Raw genomic sequence first — 27,149 nt, forward strand, 5'->3', positions numbered from 1 at the left:
TCAAATATTATACTAAATGACTACACTGGCTACTCTTGCATGTTTTAGCTCTGCAGGTTTCAATCAGCCATTGGTTTCAGTTTCGTTCATTGTGTTTAGTTTATGGGCCGGGACTTACAAGGACACTCATAATGGAAGGCAAGGCCCATTTATTTGTATAGCACCTTAAAACAACACGGTAATTCAAAGTGCTTTGATAAAAGAATATGTTGTGAGAATATGTGAGTTATGCAATTTATTGCATTGAAAGGTTGCTAACTCTCAAAGCTCAAATGTTAGAGTGTCCTTAAATGGACCATTACAGGACTAATCGTAACTAAAGTGGAATAAGTTAATAGCATTACATCGGTGGACTGAAATCAATGGCAGTCTGGAAAGTGGGAAGTATCAAGATGTTTTCAGACCAAATGCAGAGCAAATTTTCACCTTGTGTTGGCTGCTTCAGTTTGATCCTCTGTCCGTAAGTCACCCTTCCAAGTAAAACGCAAGCCATCGTGTTCCACTGCACTTCGCAAAGAATTTAGTCAGATAAACTTCACTGCTGCTTCCAGCTTCTTGAGGAGGACCAGTGTCTAGTTATCTGTTCTGTTAGCTAGATCAGGCTCTGTTGGCTTAGCACCAGTATTTCTCAGACGCAAACCAACTACCGTTCCATTACAGCGACGTAGCGCCCGTCCATCTGTCTCTAATAATACAGCGGTATGATTTAGTTCCAATGCACCGGTCCAAAGGAGGCTAAACTATACCACATTTAGATTAGAATGAGTTCGGATCATTTCTGATTCAATCTCAGGACGCTGGGAGAAAGTCAACGCTGATGGGCTGTTGTGACACAGCATCACAGGATTTTCTTGCTCTAAATCGTTTTATCTCACACAAGTGATGTGAATTTGCGCTGACTTTTGGACTGAAAACACCTTCAGCTTCGTGGTGTACTTTTGGAAGATTGGCAGCAGTAAAATGAACTTGTCAGGCTGAAACATGCAAAACTACTCGTATAAATCAGCTCTGCTTACACTAATTGAATCCATACATCCAATATGATACTTAAACATATGCAGCAAAATATATGAAGACAAAATATGTGTAAAACTGCGTACTTATATGAAACAAATTGATTAAAGCCATTCTTACGGTTTTTCATGCACATGTCAGAGAAACAGAGAGCTCCTACTGTCAGTGTGTCTGTGTAGAAAGAGTCGTGCTGTGTATTTGAGTGTAGTTTCATTCTGTGACAGGACCTGTAAACATTAACAGAACTGGAGTGGGACGGACGTCACCGTAGGTTTTCATTACGCGTGCATGTGTTTGTACAAGGCGGAGCGCGTGTGTGCGTGTGACCTGTGTGCACGCAGTGTGTGTGCAGTATATATTGTGCTGATGTAAATAGTGGAAGTAATCACAGATAAACCTTGAAATATACTGTATATTAGAGTGTTACAATCATGAGGAACTATTTATTGATCTATTTATTGATTGATTTATTGCTTGATTATTTATTGATGCACCAATGCAGCAGCGATTGGCCTCCACAGAAGTTAAGTTTCATTCCGGTGTGCTAATCAGGCAGGGTCCGCTGGTGGTATTGATCACAAGTGACGCAAAGCGTGATTGGCTGTTCAAACACTGCAATATCAACTCAGTAACCGATGGTGGCTTTTCTGTTCCCTGTTTAGACTTGTAGTCGTTCTGATTCATTGTGTTATTGATCGCGTCTTCGCTGAATCGCCTGGCATTGGACAAGAAACAGAAATGTGTCTTTGTTTGATGTTGAGCTACAGCGTGGGCTTAATAAAAAACAAATATGAACATATCATTTTCTTTTATGTGCATGCTGTCTGAGCGGATCCTCCTTCCTACGTGTATGTGTGTGTATCTGCCCTCTCATTCGTTTGATGTGTGAGTGATTAATGGAATATTTGAACGCACACCTGTATGGAAAGGCAAACATGCCTCGGCTGCATCTCTTCCGTAGCTCCACAGCTTTTTTTTTATGAACAGTAGCGGTATTTACGGTGGTTTGTGGGAGGACTTTAAAGTGGTCACATAGTTCTGATTTGTTCTTTGTGTTTCAGGAGTTTGTTCACGTCCTTCATGTATTTTTGACTCCATTAAATGTGAATTTTGGTGGAACTTGACAGTTTAGCTTCATGGAGTTACAGTAGAGGAACATGAGAATGGAAAACTAGTCCATTACGCGATTCTTATTATTATTTCTCAAATATAATTTTGTATGAGATTAATTTACTTCGCGGTGTATTTAAATCTACAGCTGTGTTGTAAACTGTGACAGTATACAGTACATTTGAGAAATAAAAGGATACCATAAGTGAAACGATCACTGTTCTTATTGTATTCAGCATCAGAGCCTTTCTGTTTATCAGCTTCTCCCTTTATATTCTCACAGATTCTTTAACTGCATTGCTCAGTGTTTATTGGGGATTTCTTTCAGCAAGCTTTATGTGATGACCCATCAAGAACTGCCCTAATGCCACCACAAGAGGGAGGTCAAAACATGCACATGTAGAAACAACATATTCCAACCATTCCATATAAAACACTGCACATGAAACCAATTCATTTGTATATTTAGGGCTGTTTGGGAAGAAATATTATATATATATATATATATACGAAATTGTAAAAAGTAAGTAATAAATTATACTAATTATAGTGTTTATAGTTGTATATTGGTTGTTTTAGCTTCACTGTGAAGCATGATGTGTATGCAGAGCTTGATTACAATTAGAAGTATATTATAAACAATTATATATATAAATATAATATATTCATATATAAATTTCATGAGTATGTTTTCATTGTACTCTTATGTGAAAATAAGAAACAATGTGCTTTTGTTGCCCTAGAATGAGCTCTTTATATCTGCAGACGGAGCAGGTCTCCACCACGAATGTCCTGGGATGGCGGAGGTGGAGCGCTGACTTTCACCTGTACGGTATGGCAAACACACACACACACACACATCAAAGTAGCATTCATTTTGCATTTTGTCTTTATTTCACATATACACTTTAATTTCTAATATTAGACTACCTTAAGCGTTCTTACATTCCTGTTTGAAGTTAAACCTAAAAGAAAATAGAGCTACCAGTCACATCGCTATGCTTTATTGTTTTAGTCTCAAAAAGACATCAAACCTAAAAATGCTCCACACAAGAAAACAATGCACATTCAAAAATACAGTCACATTATATGATATAAAGTACTGTCAAAATTCAAATAGATACAACTGTGTAAATAACAACTGTGTCAACAAAAAAAAACTTTGAATCTACATATTGAAAATGTGCTACAGTGAAATGTTGCAAAGCAGTGCCGGCTCAAGGCATCGGTGATGTAGGCGGTCGCCTAGGGTTCCGCGTTGGGCACTGGCTTGAGCCTCAAACATTTTTAATGAAGCCACTCCCAACCTTGCTCTCTGCTCCGCTCACTTTACCGACACTCTGCCGCTCTCTCTCTCTCTCTTACTTTCTCCACCACTTACCCAGTGCCTGCTTCCAAGCTCGATCAATCTTTATCACAAAGCTACCGACGTTACCCCTGACATCATGTCCAGCCTCCAGGATTGAAAACAAAGTGCCAAAAACTGCAGTTCCTCGAGTGGCCACTTGAGGCTGGTTCCATAAGTGAGTCAAACATAGAGGCCGTTATTAAAATACAGAATTTACAGCAGAATTAAACATGTTAAGAGCCTGGTACCAAAATGTACCACTCCTTAACAACTGTCACTTAAGTTATAGTAAGGCTTAAAGTTATGCATATGTAGGGGCGTGGCTTTAATGAGTGATGCGTGGGTGCTGTTAGCTGTCTGCTAGCTTGGTTAGGTTAGTTACAAAAGCATTGAACACAAATTATTATTCACTGCAGGTTTGAAAGAAAATAGGTCTGGAGAGGATCTTTACCTACACGTCGTATATTACAGTTTATTTGAGTCGTCAGTGTGGAGGAGTGGAGTCAGTTAAGGCCGTTACAGTACTTGTTGAGAGCCGGAGGAATCTCCCATTCATTCATGGAGCTTAGTGTCTAAAAACAGAGGTGGGGACATTGGGGATTTGACTTTCAGCGTGCGTCACATTAGGACACGAAAGTCAGTTGAGTCCTTGTGTGTTTTTTTTTTATACAAAGGAAGTCAGATTACATCCGGCAAATGAAAAGTTCTTATCGAGTGAAATATGATTGCAAAACTTTTGGATGAAAAACATTGTTCCCTTCTTATCTAAATTCAACACGAATATTATTTAAATCTGGATCACCTTAGTTAAATCACCAGGAGCCGGTTAAAAGGTTAAACCTTTTGGTATTTGTCGAAAGCAATTAAATGCCCTGTACTGAATTGAAAAACTGGCACAATACGTCAGGTTATGACGACTGTGGCTGCTGATGATTCATCAAACACAATTTTGTCCTCATTCTGACTTTAAGGTGGGGCGTGTGACTTAGGTCCAGTCCACTGTGTGTCAGGATAGGCTAATATCTTCTTTAGATTCACTAACTACTACACGAAAAGAAATTTGCTGTTTGCACGGAGCAATGGTTCTGTAATTGGGTGACAAACAAAGTGCCTCGGACTGAGCCACAAAACACAATCAGGCCAGTAAGAAGCAGATACACTGCACTGACATCTGATAGTGATAAAACAATTGCTTCCCTTATTGTGGCTAACTTATCATTGAGCAGCAGACAGGACTGTATATAAACAGCCTTTTGCTCTCAGACGTGAAGCCAATGTAAAACCTTATTACTCCCGTCCAGCAGGGGGCGACTCCACTGGTTGCAAACAGAAGAAAGATTTGGATTGGATTGGATTGGATTGGAAAATCTTTATTGTCCCGAAGTGGCAATTTGGTTTGCTACAGTAGCACACACCAGCAATACACATCATGAAAGACATAAATAAAAGGACAGGAGACATAAATACATATAATACATAACTCCCATGGATGTCATCATGTTAGATACAAAGCCAACAGTCCTTGGTGTATGTGCAGTGGCAGCAGTACCTGCAGCTTGTTTAAAAACCCACCTGCTGATGGAGCAAATGACCTACGATATCCTCCCTGTTGGCAGAGGTCTAAACTCTGCATGAAGAGGGCGGTGAGCATCAAAGACCGTAAGGCTACCAGAAAATGAGCGTACTTCTACTTTGTGAATTACATCCATAAACATTTAACTAGTGACTCGATGATGTCATTCGTAGTTTTAAGTCTTCTTAAATACAGCATGATGGGTTTTTGTGTTTTTTCATAAATTATGGTCCAATTTTGAGTGAAATAGCCGTGTGTGCTTTAGGGCGGGGCTACCTGTGATTGACAAGTCCCTCAAATGGCGACCTGTCACGTGCCGGTTGTTCCCTAAGATCAGTGGAGGCAGCTCAGAAATAGCTTCCTGTATTTTTTGTGAAGCACCTTGTAAAGAAAAGTTCTTTATAAATAAAGTTTTATAATTAATAAGATATTGAAACGGTTACAATTTTGTTTGGGCAGCAGAACAACTTGGTTAGGTTTAGGAACAGGTCATCGTTTGGGCTACAATAAAATGCTAACGCTGCGTTTTGTTTTCACAGGGGACACAGCTGTGACATCACAGAGCTGACCAAAACATCGTCTGCTACATCCTGAAACACCCCGCCCCATCCAGGTGAAATACTCTGCTTTATGGAAGCCCTGTGTGCTATTTCTACTCATACTGAAGTCAATAATCTTAACACTTCTCTCCCCACTGCTGAGAGCAAGAAAACATAGAAACTGTTCCAGGCTTTCTAATCACAGATTCAAACCAATAGCTTTCCAGTTATTGATGGGATTTCCTAAAGCCAGCAGCTGTATATAATGTACAGCTCAACTGGTTGGTGTTAAGAAGGGTCGGAGAGCAGCAGTTTAGAGAACAGCACGGACAATGAGACACTCATTTCAATCCAAGCTGTTCTATACCCTACTGTCAAAGTAATCACTATAGGTCCGGAGGTCAGGAGGGTTAGAGAGAGAGGAGGAGAGATGAAGAAAGCAGGAAGAGAGAGAGAGAGAGAGAGAGAGAGAGGGAGAGAGCTGCGGGGATGGATGAACACACACAGTATAGGGAGCAAAGGGGAGGGAAAGGAACAGATGGACTTGTGAGGATTAGAGCGAAATCTGGGTGGGTTTCTGATGGAGACTCACCCAAGACGGAGGAGGGAGCGGTGAGGGAGCACAGAGGGAAGGTGGAGGAAAGCGTATCCCTGCCGGAGGAGAGGTGAAGGAAACCCAAAGACGAGTCTCTGCCGGCGTCTCAAACGTGGTGAGTCGAGCCGTTTTTTGAATTTTTTGAATCGAGGGTAAGCTCATCAAAAGTTGAGCGTGAGCAGCAGCTGGATTTTTCTAATCACCGGGGAAAAGATTTCAGCTTAACATGATAAGATGATAGAGACTGTATCCAACACATGGACAGCAACAAACTGTGTTGTACTTTTACAGCTCTTTACCATTTAACCAGCAGAAACATAAAGTCAGGATACGTTTCTGAAACTCTTAAATCACAATATTAACTTAAAGGGAATTCTGTGCATTAAACCACATTTTGTAATTATGTAATTAATCATTCTTTCAAAATAAGAGCACGTTTTGGGGAAGATAAAGTCAATCATGGCACGGCTTTCAAAGTACTAACGGTTGATGTCATTAAAAAACTTTTAGCTGCACACACGTGATGATGTTACATCCATCGTTTCTTTAACATTCAGTTTCTCTTTCTGTAAACCTCTCTACATTTTTAGTTGAGTTTGTGTCTGTCTTTGCTCCCTGTGTTACTGTGAATCCACATTGAACTAGATCAATCCCAAAATGCAGATTTTAACTGTTTATTTCAGTGTAATTGAAATAACTTTAACACCTGTTGAAATCCGCTGTGGTTACTTAATTATAAACAATTTAAATGGACTGTTTCTCACTGTTTCAGTAATAACTTACTGGCAGTTTTAACATAACTTTAATGCTGCTATAGTTGCAGACGTAGAGGGTGCTCTGTTAGCTCACCTGGGAGAGCGTGTGGCCCTTGTTCAGGAGCTGAGTGCTCCCTGCAGCAGTCCGACCTTTGGCCTTTGCTGCGTTTAAACTTCTCTCTCTCTTCCTTCACTTCCTTTCTTTCTTCACCACAAAAATCATTAAAAAAAGGAGCTTTATACGGTATTTACGGTTTGGATCATTAGGTCTTTATTTTTGGCGTGCTGTGTGCAAGCATTATGATAAGAACCTGTCTGCAAGCGTTGTGTTTTTTAATATATATTTATATCCATAGGCCTGTAGTAGAAGTTTTAGCTTCAGTGTTTAAGTGTTTGTGTTCCCTTTGTCCAACTTTTTGTCCTTGTTTCAAGAGTAGTTTGTCTATTTGTGTCTTATCCTTGGATGTTCACACATACTTGCCCAACTGTTTCTAATTCTAAAGATCCAGGGTTTTGGTTTTAATCGTCTGTATGTAAAGAACATTTAAGCACTTTAAAATCTAGTTAATTGACTGTATACTGCGTGAAAACAACATGAACTGTGTTCATTGCAGGATGGCATCCTAATTATTTTAAGAGGTGCGAAAATGTAACTACAGATTGGACAAACTCATAACATTGTTTGTAAAAAAAGTGTGTTTACTCCTTCTGTTTTAATGAGGAGGATTAAAATCTCGTCCAAACAGCTTTTACCCTCCAAACCTCCTTAATGAAACTAACTGTTCTGTAGGCCTTCTGTACGATCGGTTAATCTGAAACCTTCAGCTGTGTGTAACATGGACAGGTGTGTGGAGACGTTATGTCCACACATGTACAGTAAGTAAAGGTCAAACAGGATGTAAGCGGTGACTGATTAAAGTTTCACACCATGAAATGATTCGATGGAACAAATTAATCTCAGACGCCTGCTGGAGGTGAAATCGTTCTGATCTCTTAAAGTGACGGTACATGTGATTGGCAGACAATTCACCAAAACACTTGAATCTCATCGACCTGTTGGTGGGTCATTGTTCAAACTTCATCACCGTTAAACTGAGATCCCGAAGATGATCTGAACACACACATACACACACAACCTTAGCTACACAGCACCCTCCTTATGAAACAATAAATGGAAATCTTTCATAGGTTGCATTGTGTTCTGGAGTCGGGCTGTACCTGAATCTGAATCCAGTTAAAACAGATGTGGACTTTTAAAAGGAAGCTTCGACTATTGGTCCTTTTTTCCCCAAACTCCTAAATCAACCCGGTTTGTTTATCATATCCATGAGCCCCAAACATGCTTACTACTTTCTGTCTTTCTTTGAAGAGTCTTTAAAGTTTTGTCAGCATTGTTTTTAACAATGTGATTGAACTAAATGAAGGATTTCAGCTTAATTCCAGCTCATGTCGGCCCATGATGCCCTTCAAAAGGGAGTTGGAGACACACATTTTTAACGTGAAATGGATTTATTCAGTTGTTTTCCTGGTTTTAAATATCACGTCCGTTTGTTTTGGAGAGGAGCACAAAGGATGTGGCTCGAGGTAAAAAGTACAAACCTGAGCACGGAGGACCAGAGCACCTAGACAGCAGCAGCTCAGCTTGCAGCCTCCAATGACGTCTGCTGAATAGCTTTGGAGAAACCCAGATTTTTAAAGTGAAACTGCTTGAATCTGACTTTTTTATGGTATTAAATACAGTCATTTTGAAAAGAAGGAGAGTTCTGCTGATTAAATGTTTCTTTTAAGTTGGAGCCTTTAAAGAATCCTCTCCTAGGAACAAGCTAGCTGCAGCTTGGCTCGTAGCAAAGGAGAAACAGATTTAAACATGAATCTACTTTTTTTCAGCACTTTTACCAGTTTTAATCACTGTATCTGTTTGTTCATGAAAGGAGGAAACGTCTGCAGGTAATTCGGCTCCCGTTTTACAGCCTGTACTCCCCGTTTTTAAGCGATGACATAGTTTAAAAGAAGCATTCGTGAGTTGTCTTCTGGACGGATAATTCAAAAAGAGTCGACTTTTCTGGGCGATCTTATTCTGAAGTTACAGCAAACAATAAAATATGTCAACATAAAAGCACCGAGCAGGAATTAGGTACAAGACATGTCTCAACTCTTAATCCAGATGTTTGCCTCTCTCTCTCCCTTCTTTACTTTAAGGTGGATGTCCACACAAAGACGACATGAGAGTCATTCAGCATTAATCTCATCCACCTAACCCTGCAAAGATTAACACAGATTACCAAGCCCGGAGGTAGCCCTGAGACACTGGACTAATCACTCCTTCGCGAGCTCAATCCCTTCCGCGCAGAGGTGGAGGAACAGGTTGAAGAACGGGACGTGCCCTGAGAGCGGGACTGATTAGTTTCAAAATCCGCAGGATAAGATTTAGACGCTGAGCTTCATCTGAGAGCGACGAGGTCAGAGAAAACAGGAAAGGATGTAAAACATGATGGCGACGTGAGGTAGAGCGGCCGCGCGATGAGAACAGATGTGTGGAGTCAAACATCTCGCCTGGCTCGTGCCGTAACATCAGGAAGAAAGGGAGGTCCTGAGTTTGTCTCTGATGATTTTCTGTGACTGATTCTGGAGCAGGAGGAGAGCTGGAGTTCCCTCCTGCAACCTCTGGCCTACACATCTGTCTCTTTTTCTTTCACACTCGCGAAAGTGATTAATTCCCAGCACGTCAGCTTTCTCCACCCCACTGTCCTCTGACCTCCGCTCATCCACTCTTCTCCTTCCTCGATGCCCGCCCACCCTCCATCTCTTCGCCCGGCCTCTTTTCAGATTCCCCTCTGACCTTTGTTCCACTTCTCCAACATCCCTAATCCCAGCTTTCTCTCCCTCTTCTCTCCTGCCATCCTCCATGAATCAATCTCAACCGCAACACCAAACACGTCATCACCTCACTAAACTTCACCATGACTCGTCACACCCCCTGGCTTCTCTGATCCTTATCCTGATTGGTCAACAGAACCTGCAAGACTCCTACAGCCATTTCTGAACCAGGAAGTGACCCAAATTTAATCTGAAAACCATTTCTGTCTGAACTGTGTCTAACTTTAAGAAGTAAGCATGCTGGAGAATATGTCGAGACGCAACCGCTCCCTGCTGTCGCTCTCCCTCACCTCTCTGGCCCTCACCCTCTCCGTCTCGGCTTTCTGCACCTCCTACTGGTGCGAGGGGACACACAAGGTGGTGAAGCCGCTGTGCCTGTCGCCTGTGAAGATGAAGAACTGCGGGCAGAACAACAGCCAGCCGTACACCACAGGTGAGGGCAGGAATATGAAGACACATGTTTAAAGCTCCTGTGAGGAGTTTTTCACTGGTTATGCAACAGACTGAAATTAATTCTGATGACTCTGGATGAGCTACAAAAGCAAACCAGACCATCAGAGACAAGATTGATTATTTCTATATAGCTATTTTAAATGCCTGGAACTGCTGGTGGGGGGGGGGGAGGTGTCAGATGAAGCGATTAACACGCTGCCTTTGTTTACATTTTCCAGGACACAGATTTAAAGTAAGTGACACATATGACTGTGAAAGAAAGTAGGATGAGATTTTTTGTTAAAAACACCACTTAAGCATGAACAGGACAAAATCAACAGAGAGATAAGAGCTTCGGCTTTGTCCACAGGGGGCGCCAAAATCAACAGGATCCTCACAGGAGCTTTAAAGTCGAGTATGGCGGCCCCTGGCAGACAAGCACAGATGTTTGACCCTCAACCTCATAATAAACAGACAAATATGACAAACAAAAAACTATAAGCAAGTTAAAATATGTTGTTTATAAACATAAACATATTGTAAACATTAAACCTGTTTCTAACAATTGTTTCACAACAAAATTACTCATAAAATTGTATGATAGAGGTTGAGACAAAGATGTACTTCTTCACTAAGTGCTGGCTGCTTTAATCCTGGATGTTTTGAGTGTCACCAAATTAAGTGTTAATTGTGAATTTAAAATGATGTTTGTAGCTCACAATAGTGCAAAAACACTAATTAGGCCAAGGAGGCCCGAATATCACCTGATGTCATTAGTGGCGTTATTAGTGACTTGAACAGAGATGATTCTGGAGAGGAGGGCAGAGCAGGAAGCTTTTGTTGCTCAGTAATCTCACACTTTAAAATGGGTTCCCTATTTTATATCAAATCAATGGTTTTAACGTCGATTATTAGTGTTATGGTAAAAATAAATCCAAAAATACTCAAGCGTAATATTTTCACGCCTACCTTAACATATGTTTGCACACACCACAATCACGAGCCACAGCTCGCTGTCGAACCAGAAGGCTTAACAACTGCACTGAGTGATGGCTCCTAACTTTAGCTGGAGCTAGCCAACTTTCTTGCAAAGCAAACTATGCCGAGATTTCTCTAATAATGCAATGAAGTGTTTACAACCGTTGCATTTGATTGACAAACATTTTAAAACAGGATTGATGCTCTGCTTAAAACTTCAGTAACACTCACAGTAAGCTGTCGCCTACATCGTACCATGAATTGATCTGAGATCGAGGAAATTAAACTCGTATATTGAATCTTTGTTAAACAGAGAGACTAATATTTGGATTTGAAATGGTTTTAACAGTGTTGACTCTCACAGCAGGCGTACGATATAAATATGATCTTTTTAATTACCAGGACATAACAAGCCAAACTCTTTGTTCATGTTCAGGCTGCTGACTTAAATGAAACTAAAACCTTTTTTGATTTAATTTTTTTATTTTACATCATTTTGCCAGATTTTTTTTAAGTGAGACCAAAAGGTTGAGTCTAAAACTAACAGCTGCATTAATGTAAAAGTAACACATGAAGAATGTGGACACCCTGACTTCCTCCCCCTGTCCTACATGCATGTCACTATTCACTCTAAGAAAGTCACTTCTACAGTCAGAACATCTGTCGGGGAACAAACAGCATGTCGATGACTTAAGAATAACTTTTCCAAAAATACTTCCAGTGCAGGATTTCATAACATCTACAATATTGTTTCCTTTGTTCAAGTATTTTACTCTGAACTTGACGGGCAGAGATTCACATAATCCCGGCTTTGTTGCTAATCTCAGAACTTTGTATCTGCAGCTGCATGTTATCTGGATTCACTGACCCGCTGTCTTATCTTTCAGCACTAAGCCTATTTGTTTCTATGTAGCATTCAATTTTCACTGCATAGAAAACGACAGATTACCTAAAGAACTGTGTTTCAGAGCTGGATTGTGTTACAAGCTTTGTCACAGGAGACGCAGTTTATGTCACAGTGTCTGAGCACGCTGGCGTTAAAGATCAACCCGAACCGTTACATTAAGCAAAATGTGTGTTTCATCTTTCTGCATCTTTACTCTCTGAACATCTGGAATAATCTACTCCTGAGCATATTTTCTACTTCTATTCATATTCTTTGACCCCCTTGTCTTTACCCTTTCTTATCTTTCCCTCCTTAATAATCCCTGAATCCATCCCTTTGCTCTTTCCCCTTCTCCTGTATCTTGTCGTCTATGTTTTTCTCCTTCCTTTCTTATCACTTTGTTGCATATTTTTCCATCCAGAGACTCCCACACCAGACCCGAGGAACCCGCCCTCCAACGTGACTCTCTCCCCGCAGCAGAGGGAGGAGCTGGCCAGGATAAAGAGGAAGCAGCTGGCCAACGCCGTCCACTACATCTGGGAGACGGGCGAGGACAAGTACATGCTGCGCTACTTTCACACTGGCTTCTGGCTGTCCTGCGAGAAGCACAATGAAGGTTTGTGATGGGAAATATGACGGGATTGAACAACTAAGTTTGCACTTGATGACCGGGGGAATACCCCAAAACATATTATCCAAATATTCCTGCTAATATATATTTTTTTCTCGACCAAAAACAGCTGTGACATGTTCAGATTACTCAATTAGACATCGTTAAACCAGTGTCAACAGAGTTCTTCCTACATTTCCCATCAAACTTTACTGTTTTGGAATTTTTTTTGCCACACAGTACACACCTTGATTCTGAAATCATCCTCGGAGGAATCGTGCACCCTGCGAGCTTCGGTATCATAAGACCAAAAAGCAATCACTGTCATGTGTGGTTCCTCTGAAAGAGCCTTTTATTGGTTGGTAATCAGCAACCTAAAGCAAATCCCAGCGGTTTAAATTCTTCCTCCCATACTGAGCTTAACGCAGCTCTTTTCATTACTTTTTCAGGATTTATAATGATTATAGACGCAAGTTCTCAGCTTTGCGAGAGATTTATTTAAATCATCCTGCTGCAAAAAAACACATGTTGAGTATTTGTAAACTCTGAATCTTGGTCTTTTATTGTCACATAAGCTAAAAGGACAGATGTACCTTTTGCTTTATTCATTTATTTTTCATTTCGAGTTTATTTTACCAGGAATATTCAGAAAATTTCGGCAGTACACAGAGTACAAGACACTGGAGTTATTCAAATAGAAGTTAAATCAAACAATAAATTAGCAGCGGTCAATACAAGACGTTCAGTGGTCAAATATTCCTTAATCCTGTTTTTATAATCCATGCTGATAAAATAATCCTCTTTAAATTAAATCTGTCGCTTATACAAAGATGAGCGGTTTTCGAGGAATTACATATATTATGTGTCCGTGTGACCTGAGGTTGAACCGACCATTATGGGAGTTAGTAGACAAAATAAATAAAAGGATAATATTCAAATGTACCATTCTACGGTTGTTTGAGTAAGAGAAAAAAACTATACAAGCTGCAGTGATGTGTGCAGAGACAAATCCCAATGAAGCATGGCACACTTAATCCGACATTTTTTATCAGAGAAGATGAGGTGGCAAGCATACAAACCGTCCTTTATCTGTTTCATAGACAGATTATCTTCTAAGAAAAAAACAGCCATTTGTATGTTGAGACTCGTTCAATAACCCATCAATCAGATGTTCACCATCAGCTGTCCTCTTTGAAAGAAGAACATCATTTTCCTTTTTCCAGTGTTTAGTTTCTAACATTTCCTCTGGACAACGTCATAAAAGAAGTGTGGAGAGTACTCGTTCAGGATGATGAAGAAGTATTCATAAAGGCGTCATCTGCATAAAGATTAAGTTTAGTTAGTATCAGTAACATCACAAGTTACAAGTTATTGATAGAAATTGAAGAGGACCCAGGATGGACCCTTGTAGGACACCATTTTGTATATTTAAAAAGCTAGAAGATTAACTATTTACTTGGATACTTCAGTCTACAGCTCAAGTAGTTATTACCTTATTGATACATAACATTAAGTAAGAATATTAAACATTCATATATAATATGTTGAAAGACAAAAATGTAGATTAACTACCAGGACTTTGACAGAAGAACTCTGTTGTGATTGTCTTTCAGGTACTGATCAGGAAGAAAAGTGTCGCAGCTTCATTGAGCTGACGCCAGGAGAGACACAAGGTTGGTCCTCTAAAACACAAAGTCTTCACCCAAAACCTGTATTGCAATTCTCAGTTCCATCACCACAGCCGAACACCTCATCAACAACTACCATTGGCTTGTCATAGACAGGTAACATGGATATTTGTCAATATGATCTTTAACACGTGCTTCCAGGCGTCCTCTGGCTTTCAGTCATCAGTGAGTTCATGTACATCGGTCTTCTGGCCATGGGCTTCCTGCTGATGTGGGTGGAAGCTATCTGCCTCTGTGCTAAGAGGGAGATGAACGCCCTCAAGATCAACGCCTTTGCTGCCATGTGCACTGTCCTCTCAGGTGAGGGTGAGGGACACATTGGGTGGGTTGTAATGAAATCTCAATCCAATGTTTGACATGTTGCGGTCACTTTGCTTTGACCATGTTGGGGTCCAGATACCTGTGTTCTGGCAATGAGTGTAGACTCAGATGTGCTTTTGGCCTAAAGAATCTTTTATTGGGTTTTTGCCCCCTGATGTGGTCACATGTTTTTTATACTTCCTCTGTCCTCTGTCTTTAATCATTTTCGTCACATTTTCTCTCCTCTTTTCTCTTTTAAACTCCATCTTGTTTTTTCGTTCTCTTCTAGGTATGATGGGGATGATAGCACACATGATGTACACCACAGTTTTTCAGATGACTGTGAGCATTGGGCCTAAAGAATGGAGGCCACAGAGCTGGGACTATGGATGGTCTTTTGCGTAAGTTTGGCTCAATATAACTTCCACCTAAAATGAAGTAAAACCAAAGGTCTTGTTTGAGTCGTTGGCAAATATCGAAACATCTTACCGATGCTGATCTTTTAGACTCTGTTGTCAGATGACAGAGGTCAAATCTTTCTTCCCTGTCTCACCAGCATGGCATGGCTATCGTTCAGCTGTTGCATGGCGGCCGCTGTAGCCACTCTCAACTCCTACACCAAGACCCTCATCGAGATGAAGCACAGAGCCCGTATGAGGCTGGAGGAGGCCCGTGCTGCTGCCCGAGCCCCTTCGTACGAGGAGGTCGTTCGTGGCAGCAGTGGAGGGGTTTACTCCGTCAGTCAGCTGATCCAGCTTGGCCAGCAGGGGGTTCTCATGGACCCTCTTTGGCCCAGAGGAGTGGGACCAGCAGTCGGACCTCTTACGTGTGGAGCTGGAGCGCTGCTTGTTGGTGGAGGAGGACTTGGAGTTGATGGGATGGGAGCTGATGGAGTTGGGATAGGAGTGGGGGGAGTGGGAGGAATGGGGTCCATAGGAGGAGTTGGAGGAAACGGGGTAGGTGGAAATGGAGTTGGAATGGGAGGATTGGGAATGGGAGCTGGAGGAGGGGTTGGAGGAATGGGTTTTGGAGTAGTTGGACAAATGGGGGGAATGGGAGTTGGAGGTGGAAGGCTCATGGACCATCATGGTGTGGTGGTAGTGGAGGGATGCGGCGCAGAAGGATGTGAAGACTGTGAACGGGAGATGGACGAGATAGATTATGCTCTGCAGGAGGAGCGAGAGGAGGAACTCTGCTAAGACTTGTGGCAGCAGAGGACTGTGTCAAACAGATCAATCACATTGCTGCAGCTATAAAGTTAGAATCATATCGTTATCATCCCAGTGCAGTCATGTTTCTGGCTACCCAAAAAAGTCCATCAAAGTCCAATATCGCTCTGGTTTGGTCTCCATCAACAGAAAATCATTGGTTGTCTCCCAACTTTTGCGAGGCAGGTAGCGTTTAGCGATGAAACAGCGAACTAGAAGAACCAAACCAACTTGCTAAAAGAGGCTTAACGCTGCACAGTTCAGTGATTCTTATGAGGTTCAGCAGGTCACTAACAGCGACCCATTTCTGTTCTTTTGATGTTTTCAAACTCATCTCTTACCCATCCTCCATTTTCGGCTGCTTATCGGGGACCTGGTAGCGGAGACAGCAGGAAAAACATCCCTCTTCCCAGCAACATCTTCCAGCTGGTCTTGCGGGATCTTTTGTTGCTCCCAACCCAAATGAGATATGTTCTTGCAGTACCACTGAACCTTCCGTGGAGAACCTCCCATGAGGCATCCTGACGAGGTGCCTGAACAGCCTACTGGTGTTGCCCTATTGATGTCGGAGCCCACTATCCTGTCTCGAAGGCTGAGCCCAGCTGCCCTTCAGAGGAAACGAATTCTGTCACAATCTAAAGCTCATTACTCATTTCTCACTTATTATAGGATGTTTCCACCAGTTGGAAAGACCGAATAACCAAATAACACATGAAAAAAATAGTTGATAAAATGTTAGAGTGAGGCTAACAGTGTAGTTGTAATGGACTACTATTTCATATCTTTTTGAAATCCTGCTAAGACTTTTATCAGTCAATTTTTAAGGTAATTCTTTATGATGTCTAGAATGGTCGTAGCATATGTCTCTGAAATTTGCCAGCAGCTATTTCGGACTGAATATACACAAAACATCCGAGAATTAAACGACAGAAATGGGTTCTGTTTGTCCTGGATAGTCTTACAATTTCAGATTTTGCTACAAAATTATGGGTATTACAAAAATACAAACAAAGCAGTGTAAAACCAGCCTTACAATGACTTCTTCAGGGATAATATATCATTTAAAGACGTATACGACGTATGAAAGGATGTTCGAATGCATTCAAATGGCAACTGAAACCGTGTTGACTTTGATAATTGTATCAAACTCAATCTGTGGCATACGATGTTTCCATTGTTTTATGTTTGCGTGAATGAGTGATGATTCCCTCCAGTGAGATGATGAATAAAAACATATTTATCAGTTTACAGGGTCCCTGTAATCATGTAATCACCACTTCTTATCAATGTCAAAGGTCAGTTTAAGGTACCAAGGAAAATGTTCAGGCAATGTTCTTACTCCTGCAGTCAGCGTCCATACGCTTCAGAATATAACGATCTAGGTACCTCTCTAGCGTCATGCGCAGGGTTTAGCTGTCAAGTTAGCATGAATATTTACGTCCTGTCACGCTCTGAAAATAAAGCTTGGTGAGAAAGATGTCACATTGTGCGAGGTTTAGACGTACAGCCATTATTAATAAACAGTTACCGTGTCTGCAATCCGGCATAATTTAATTGGGTATAGTCACCAAATCTACTTGGTTACATTAATGGAAACATGGTCACGGATTGGGTTTTAAAACAAGTACTAAAATGTAAGTAGGACATAAGGACTGAGACCTACAGTGTTGTATTGAATTGAAGCAGTTACCTAAAGTGTGTTAGCCTTTTCATCATGTTAAAAGGGGCTTAGGTTATTCGGGGAATAGCCTGAGATTGTAAGAAATAATTTGTGTTATTCTGTTTACATTATAACTTTATCTTATTCTGAACCATTGCAAGGAAAAAAAAATATTATCAAGATTTCTTTACCGTTAGCCTAAACACACGGTTTGCATCAGACCTTAGCGTGTACGCCCAGTAACCCTGTGTTATTTGTTTTCCTTTGTTTTTGTTTATCCGCGAGGAAAGGAAAGAAGAAAATTGAGAATCAAAGATTACAGCAACAGAGAGATTTAGACATTAAGGCAGATGCTTTCAAATACTGGACAGAAGATTATGTCAATAATCTCCCCAGTAAGGGCAGTAAGACGGAGAGAGAGGGAGAGATTGACACAGTAAAGGCAGTGAAGCAGAGATGAACAGGATTGTCAGGTCACCGAGCAGTATGTTGAAAGTAATTAAAAACGTCAATTAAGAGGCTGAATTGTGTAAGAGGGTTTATGTAAGAGGGGCCTCTCACACTGCTCGTCATTTAGGTGATGTATTTCACAGCTCAGTTTTTCCTCAAAAGCCACCTAACGTATGGAACATGAGGGGGTTTGTTACAGCTTGAAACTGACTCTGACTTTAAAGAATAACATTAGCTGAAGTTTCTTCCCAAAATCCAAGCAGGAAGAAGCTTCTAATGTTCGCCCAACTACAACGACATCAGTCAGCTTTCAATGGAAAATGGAAATACTCTCACAAAGGATGTGCAAGTTGTGACCGGGGCATTTATTCAAATAAATTTGAATGCATCAAATTAGCTGATGATGCACTGGTTCCTTTTGGATGCAATGTTTGTTTACTGTAGCTGGTAAGCTAGTTAGCCAGACATGCTAATGATTGCAGCTTTTGTTAGAGCAAACACACACACAGTTTATTAATTTTTTACACTTTTGCTTGTGTTTAACTTTGGGAAATGTGAAGAAAGTCATGTTGAAAATGGGGAATCCAACAGAAATGTTCTGTTTCCTGATTTATCCGAAACTGAAAAGACAACGGATCTTCCGACGGGACGTCTGGACATATTTCAAGGTAAAAACAGCTACCACAAGACAACAGCTAACGTTAGCATTCAACCCATTCCATGCTAACATCACCTGATAGTGTTACACTATACATTACAGCACACATGTATTTATTAATCTTTACTTCTTGAGAACGTAACATGTTCAGTTTGCCATAAAATAAGCTCCTTATTTTTACTTTTGAGTCATCTTACTAACATTAATATCTCTACTAAAAGCAGATCGCTGTAGAGGATTTATTTCCTCAAAGTCAAACTAGAAATCTTGATATATTTTAATTTGGAAGGAAGAAGAGATCCCACGTGTTACTTTTTGGTGAACTAGTACACTAATTCATTCGGCTTCATAAAGTACGAAGCACGTTCACTTTAAAAAACAGAGCAGATGTCTCCCAGAAAGTGGAGCAAGAAAGTAAACCAGGTCCTCTCATGATGAAACAATATTAATCTTTTATCTAGAGGTTATTATCTGGTTCGTCTTGTGTAACGTAAGACCACGGCTGCCGTGAAACATGCCAGCTGTGAACATCTGGAGACTGTGGGAGGAGCTAAAGGTTCGGCTGTTATTTAAAGGACCAAAACCGTTTCCAACACCAAGCTATTTAAATAAGAGCTAAACATGCAGCCTGTGCACATCTGTGAAAAGGGATCTTAAAGCTACGTACCTCAGTGCATTTCTTTAAAGCTGCTTTTGCACTTACACAATATATTTCTACAACTGTTGGGTGTAATGCCGTGAATTTTATACAGACATTTATGGTCCCCAGGGGATGAATCTTAATTACTTTGGTGAAATTCTGATTTTTTCTCGAACGCCACCATGAGGTGCACAATCGTGGCTGTGAGTCAAACTATTAGATGGATTGTTTTTATTGATAACCACTGGCGATTTGTGACGGTTGGGTTGCAATTTAAGCTTTTTGTAATTTATCCACACGGCAATGGAAGAAGGGGGTCTGGGTTGATGAATAATGTCATTTACATCATGTGGATAGCCGGGTGCGTCGCTTACCTGGGGAAGACATGGCACCAGGATGCATTATGGGAAGAAGGCGAGCCGACGGCGGCAGTGTGATGCTTTAGGCAATGTTCTGCTGGGAAACCTTGGGTCCTGCCGTTCATATGGATGTTACTTTCGCACATACCACCTACGTAAACATTGTTACAGTTTATGGAAACAGTATTCCCTAATGGCAGTGGCCTCTTTCAGCAGGACAATGCGCCCTGCCACACTGCAGACATGGTTCAGGAATGCTTTGAGGAACAACGAGTTCAAGGTGTTGACTTAAGTTCTTTGTTAGAGACCAATTCATATTATTTTTCTCTGTTGGCAGGGCTTCTGCTTCCTCTCTGCAGACTCAAATATGCGCCATTGTTGTGTCGTGTAAAATTAAGACTTCAGACACTTTAAATTCTATCACAAATTTATGTTTTTTTAATTAATTATGAAGGGATATTGTAACCAGATTTACATGTTGTTGTACATGAACAAAACCTTTTCTCCTGTATACAACTTAACTAAAACATCAAACATAGGATTTGCCATATTAGACCATAACGAACGATTACACCTTTCTGCACTTACATGTTGGCTGTGGGTTTAAAAATAATTCCAGTAGAGAAACAAATACATATTTCATGGTAATGATAGTTTAACTAAAGCACATGACATGTTATCATCTTACAAATTGTGCTTAGGTTGCTAAAACACAGCTTTATAATTTAAATTTGGAGAGAAATGTAAACTAAATACTGTTTCAGACAGTTCACAACTAGAACATCCTGTAAAGCTTTAAAATTTTAATGTGGCTACTGCAAACTCAGGCAATCTCTCCTGCCTCGTGTTTTTCTCCTGTAACAATGATTATAGTGTGTACTGTGTGATAAAGAAATGGGTTACATATGTAACAAAAACTCAGAGAGAGATCCTGTGTAGTTATTTACTTTAAGCGACGGGGCGTTATCGTCACAGCTGCTGCGTTTTTCACATAATGTGAGGATGCTGTCAGGGGTCATGGTGATAGCAAAGTGAGGAGTAAAGTGAAAAAGACAGATCTGGAGAGGGGTACAGAGAATCCACAGCTGAGTTACTTTGAAGGCTGATACTGGATCAAACGAAGGGCTTCTTCATTGTCCAACACTCCTTTGATGAACTCTCCTTCTGCCACTCGCTCTGGAGAGAGAAAGGGAAAGAGAGAGGAGTGTAGCTCAGGTTATTAAAAGGATATGAAATTGAATACACTTCTTGTAGGTTCAGGGACGGGGAGGGTCAACATACGGCTCGGCGACAAACCATTTTTCTTCTGAAAGCTTCCTCTTTCAGCGAGTGCGTAAACATGATTCAACTTAAAGTCATCTGAAGGTAAAACAGACGTAAGGCCGCTTTCAGGCTGACCTCATGGAAAACTTGTGCAACGTGACATCAAGCGAGGTGCCTCAAAGGCAAGCTGGGTGCCCGGTTTGCTGGAAGGTAACTGTTACCTGAACCGAGCATTTTTTCACCATTTACCCCTGAAACAAAAAGTTTAATAAATGGTAACACTCCGCAGCTACAAATAATAAAATCCTGACAATTTTTTTGGCATTTGGTGAGCTATGAAATGTTAATATCTGTCAATCGTTCAAGTCAACTATACCTTAATGACTTAACTTTGACCAATTGCACGGTAAGCCAGTTGAAGCATTGTTATCTTGATCATGAAGCATTGTTATTCCAGTACACTGTTTCTCAATCTGCGTTACCTGTACCCTAAAGGGTGAAGTCTGGCTGGTAGAGAAGTAGGCACTCACTCCGGTAGCCGCGCAAAATTGGATAAATGATAATAATGAGGATAAGAGTTAATCCCCTGTGCAGAGAGACAATGACTACTACAATTCCTATGACTGTGGTTGTGCCTGATGCCGACAGCGACCTGGGTTGCTCTTCTAAGCCTAATTTGAATCAGGATGCTAGCAACAGTCCGGGTGTTCTTAACCATACTGCGAGCAGGGCCAATGACTCTATCGATGAGTCTACAGAGCTTCAGCCCCCTGAATCACAAAGTGATGCAAATGTGAGAACTTCATTACTTTGGGGTTCACTTGAACGGGTCCTGGTGCATTTACTTGACCACAGAGTGTTACATGTGCAAAAGTACTATGTCATCTTCATAAAGCCTCAGCTCTAGCACAAATATAAAACAAAACAGGCTTATTTGAAAAAAATAACCAATGGGAGTATTTTGAGCGAGAGGACTTTTGACCACTTACACTTGTAGAAGGCAAACAGATACCACTAACAGGGAGGGGTAAGAAGCATCCTGAATGGTGAATTCGCAAATGGCTGAGGCACCAAGCCCCTATTGTGCAGGATTTATTCTCCCTGCCACTGCGAATATGGCCAGAACTTTGCTAGGGGAAAATGGCAAAAAATATATCTATACAGTGCATTAAAAAAACACAGTTTCAAGGTGCATCACTGACATGGCAGGGGGCGTTTTGATACAGGTATTACCATGCATACGAGCTACTGAAACCTTGGTATGACATTTTCAGAAAGCCAGGCACCTTTGTAACATAAAACGGACATATGTAATCAAAATGTGTTGCCATGTCCAAAGATGGCGCTAAGGTCAATGCATGACTGGTAACAGTTGGTCCTAGTTGTAACAGTTGCTTGGGTACTTTGCAGCATCCCCCAAGAGGCTCTTGCTTGCAAGGGCGTGCTGGTCAGCCTGAGAATTAGCTTAAACCAGGCCTCTGAACCCATGCATGAATGTGCGCTGGTTCCCAAGTCGCACAGTTTTGGAACATTGGCGCTCTGGTTGGGTTGCATAAACAACAACTACAGACAGACGTCTTTCTGTTGATGCAAGATTTGTTATGTTCCATTCACCTCGTGATGTGCAGCATCAAATGCAACATAACAACTAATGTGCATGAATGGAAGTTGACAAAGCTTGGGACATGAGCAACACTGTTAAGTTAATTCCAATGTGACAAAGACCCCATTGCCTATATCAGAGTGGTCTGCTTTACAGTTTCCATCCCTCCAGCCCTCTCGGTGGTTGGACTTGCACTCATTCCCCAGAGACAGCCTTTCAGGAGAATATTAAAACATTTGAAAGATGGAGGATCAAAGATGTAAAAAGTTTTGATATTCATTCATTCATTCATTTCTGCATTAATGCTACTGTATCTCACCAGTTTCGCCCTTGTTAAAGAACTTCCAGAGTTTATCTGCCCTCTTCTCTGACGTGTTTTCATCATCAGGCAGACCGGGCAGTTCGTCTTTAGGAATCAGCTTGAAAATTGCCTGTTAAAAAGGACAAAGGAAGCATTAAACCCAGACTGGTCAACACATTGAACCCCTCCTTGTCAAGAGGTATCCCAACATGTGTATTTGCCCTTCCTAGTCGTCACAGTCAGAACTTATGTAAAATCTAGTATTATGAATTTAACTTTTATGACCATCACACCTAAATCCTCCTTTAATCCACAATGAGCTGATCATGTGCCTATTGACAAAAAAACCAAGAAACTGCTTGGGTGCAAAGGATTAACCAATCTCCTCTTGGGCTGGTCTGGCATTGTTCTGTGACTAAATCACATCTAATCTTTTAAATTGAAAGTTGTGGCTATAAATATTCCTGCGGGGGAAGTAAAGAAGTTAAATCCCCACTAAAAATAGGGTCATATATTTAACATTGAGTGTTAGGCTGGAGTCAGCACGGAGACGCTGAACACTTCTTTGAAAGTGATAATACACTGATGGGTTGCTGTCTATTCTTTATACCTTTTAATGGTAACTTGTATATAACTTTCAGCACAAGATAAGATAATCCTTTATTGATCCCCAGGGGGGAAATTCGGGAAAACCATCAGATTGGATCAATATATAAAGCGTTTTAATTTTAACAGATAATTAACTCACATCCTACTGCTATTGCAAGGCTTAACGGAAAAAAATGGCAAGGTTGCCAAATCACTGACAATAATTTTGTACGTTTTTGAAATAATGAAAATGGTATAGTTGTTTCACTTTGATGTCAGACAAGGGAATGTTAAGTCAGATATTTAAGATGTATCAATCGCCAAAGTAGTCGCATTAGTTGGCAACTGAATATTTGCCAACATTTATCTGAAGAATTAAAACGTTTTTAAGATGTAACTTTCAGATGTTTCGGTGAAAATGTGTGTAATACATTGTATTGAATAGGTTCTGCAAAATTGCCTTTGTTGACCGTGTCTAGAAGATCATTAAAACATACTATACATAATCCAAATCCTCCTGTATGCAGATGATACTGTTGTTTACACTTCATCTTGATTTATCTTATGCACTTTGTTTAAACAAGTGAGTCTTGCATAGATTTCATCTTTGAGTTTTAAACAGGGGGTATTGCAATAGTCCAAAATATTGTTGAGTTATAGTAAACAGCCAATTAAATAGGCCCCTCCCTGTTAAGCTTGTTAATGTATTGCCAGGGAAGCCGCTAAAACCTAATAACAAGCTATTTGAAATCCAGAGTGTTCGCTGCTCAAGGGTAAGTTAGCCTCAACAAAGGAAGCTATTTTCTATGTCTTATTATGTAGCTCCAATCCTCGTGGGCAAAGATGTGGAAGAAGGAGAGTAGCCAGTAGAGGCAGACGATGCTGTGGCTAATTGGCTGGTTTCGTGTTACAGCGCTCAGTCCAACCCACTTTGTTTGTTGCCCATTTGCAGGTTAAGTAGGGTGTCAAATGTCTCTTGATCCAAAATAGTTGAATTCAGATGAAAACATTTCATCTTTATTAAGATGTAACTGCTTGTTTGAAACATTAACATCCAATGTTGTTTACTATATTTTCCCCCTAATGTCACTCCAAAGTTCTCTGTAGGCTTAAGTCTTAATTTATCCTAAACTGTTTATCAGTGTCAATTAAAGTTTAATCCTGATTTAAAAAAGAACTTACAAGGGTAGGAACATGTGATGAGGAACAGCTTCAATGCTGCATTTGAAGAAAGGAAAATCTCTGCTATCTGAGTTGCATCAACAATTAAGGCAAAATCTTCTGAGAAACTACAATGACGTGTCTATCCTAGACGTGATCCTCTGATTTCTATGTGCACATCTTTCATATATAGATATATCCATATCTTTCTCTCACTTGCATTTAACTCATTCATTATCCAAAAAGCTCTTTATATTTTCTATTCTTTAAGTACAAACCTAAACTTTTAGTTTAACTGGAGATTTGATCATTTACTTACATTGGTCTAATGTAAACTTCTATGTAGATGATATTGTTGTCTATGCATTTAGTCCCTGTAGTGCAGGGTCGCTATTCTAAAACCGTTTTTCCTTCAGACATTTACCAAACATCCAGAAGTCAAACAGAAAGCAAACAGACTGATGAAAGTGGAAATGGATGCAGTAGCCCTGCAAACAACCAGTTCTCACCGTGCAGATTTCCTTGACCTCCGACTTGGTGATGTACCCGTTCTTGTCCACGTCAAACAGCGAGAAGGCCCATTCCAGTTTCCTGGTGGTCTTCCCTGTTGAAGTCATATGGAGAGCAACGATGTACTCCTTGAAGTCCAGTGTGCCATCGTCGTTTGTGTCGAAGGAGCGGAAGACGTGCTGGGAATAAGTTTGGGCGTCACTTTCTGGGAAGAACTTGCTGTAGATGCTCTGAAATTCCTCTTTGGAGATGCGCCCTGTGGGACACTGCTTCTTGAAGTTGTCATACCATTGGACAATTTCAGTCTCTGAAAACTTGGTGTTTAGTTTTAGGTCCTCCAGGATCTCCTTGGACACAGCACCACTCTTGGTGTTTCCCATTGTTGGTAGTGTTGGGGATTCTTTTTAGAGCTTTGTGAAAGTGTGGATTATTTGATAGCTTCAACCTATGGAGTTGCCTCCTCTACTCTGTGAAGTGATAATTAAAGGACTATTCCTGAGGAATGGCTGCAGTGTCCTTCTTGATCCTGGTCCTGGCCTACAGCCTACAGAAGCAAATGCTGTGAAAAAAGCAGAAGCAGCTTGGTAAGCTAATTAAGCCAATCAGCTATTAGTAATAGCAGCAAGAGGTGTCACGAACAAGGCTCAATGCAGGTCAAGGCTAAAGTGCTTGTTTGTCTAAATTTGAAGTGTGGTGCAGTAAAGAGTTTTGCTATCCATTAACCTTTGCTCCTTTAAAATAAGAATTAAGCCATCTGTAGGTGTCGCAAGACACAAAGTCGACCTGAATTGCTATAGTTACTCCCACATCAATCATCTCGTAAGAAATAGCAGGTGGCTACCAAAGTAGCATGGTACCTTTTCACAATAGTTATTACCAACTAGTCCAACGTTATTTTATAGATTTTGATCGTTTTTTACTTATTCTGAGTTGACAAAAAATCTTGGGTGACACATGGATCCTCTAGACTTGTTCAGCATTCATTTCATGTTGGGTTTTAATGCGGTATTAATGTGGTGTAAAATTCCAACTGAGATATCTGATGTGTTTACCAACCACAGTAAACCCTGCTTTCTAGGAAACAACCAGGCGTTCTTAATCTCTTTCAACCCTGTGACTCTTGCTACTGATCTCTTACCTAGAATCAACTTTCATACTTTGCCTGTGGGTTTGTAGCTTAAAGGGCAGCAAAGTATGTTGTTGTCATGTAACCTCTTCTAAATTTCATTGGTTTTGCAAAGCTTTAAATTTAAGCCCCTTCAACTACTTTGCCACCCAACATCCAAAACTTCCCAGGTCCAAATGTATTGGTTGGTGGCCGCCAATATCCACATGCCTGAGTGCATGTGCACATCCTGAGTTCCTGCCTTTGCTTTGTCTGTCAAAGCACTTTGTAAACATTCTGCTTTATAAATAAAGTTATTATTATTATTATTATTATTATTATTATTACATGCGTTAAGTCAACCTCCAGCTCAGTTGGTAGTAAACCAGAGCTCTAGATGTTTTGTGTCCCACCTCGAAAGGCCAATGCACCTATAGTGAAGCTCTGTAGAATGCACAACAATAATCACTAGTCTACCTCTACAGTTATATAACCAGAATAAAAAGTTATATCGTGACTAAAGAAAGGTTTTGAATCTGTCTCTGACAACCAGGATAAAATCACCGCAAGTGAAAATCATGGGTGACAAAAATAGTTTCACACACAAATTAAATGTAATATAATGCAAATATAAATTCTACTAATAACATTTCATTGAAGTCCAAAGGTCTAATGTATCCATTAGTGTTCAAGAAAGTCAAACAGTCCAACAGCGTTTTTCCTCAAGTCCTAAGTTTTCTAATAATTGATGATGTCAGTGTGATTCCTACCTGTGCGAGCAGCCAAGGAGTCAAGGACAAACAGTGATGCTCCGTCTGTGAGCAGCAGTGGAAATCAGCCTCCGCCTGCTGGGATAAGTCAATTAAAGTGGATCACCCTGAGGAGGAGCCAAAGCAGCACCCAAATGAACCCCTGAGCTTACGGAGCTGTTGCTTCTG

The 27,149-nt window shown here is 40.6% G+C and overlaps 2 protein-coding genes across 2 annotated transcripts; one reads left to right on the forward strand and one right to left on the reverse strand.

Moving 5' to 3' along the window:
• Window positions 1-10,048: 10,048 nt before the first annotated feature.
• On the forward strand, window positions 10,049-16,011 carry LOC138609161 (germ cell-specific gene 1-like protein). Its single transcript, XM_069681798.1, has 7 exons — window positions 10,049-10,244; window positions 12,529-12,723; window positions 14,331-14,390; window positions 14,547-14,705; window positions 14,995-15,106; window positions 15,262-15,531; window positions 15,778-16,011. Exons 1-7 carry the CDS (start codon window positions 10,049-10,051, stop codon window positions 15,902-15,904), a joined length of 1,119 nt encoding a protein of 372 aa, XP_069537899.1. The 3' UTR covers window positions 15,905-16,011.
• Window positions 16,012-20,770: 4,759 nt separating this feature from the next.
• On the reverse strand, window positions 20,771-25,486 carry LOC138608962 (recoverin-like). The gene is made up of 3 exons (XM_069681561.1): window positions 25,106-25,486; window positions 22,866-22,977; window positions 20,771-20,856 (listed from the first exon to the last, which is right to left on the reverse strand). The coding sequence occupies exons 1-3, from the start codon at window positions 25,484-25,486 to the stop codon at window positions 20,771-20,773; spliced, it is 579 nt and encodes a 192-aa protein (XP_069537662.1).
• Between the last annotated feature and the right edge of the window lie 1,663 nt (window positions 25,487-27,149).

Source organism: Semicossyphus pulcher, unplaced genomic scaffold, assembly GCF_022749685.1.
Source record: "Semicossyphus pulcher isolate SPU_LCO1_2020_fin unplaced genomic scaffold, fSemPul1.0.p SCAF_5, whole genome shotgun sequence".
NCBI classification, from domain to species: domain Eukaryota; kingdom Metazoa; phylum Chordata; class Actinopteri; order Labriformes; family Labridae; genus Semicossyphus; species Semicossyphus pulcher.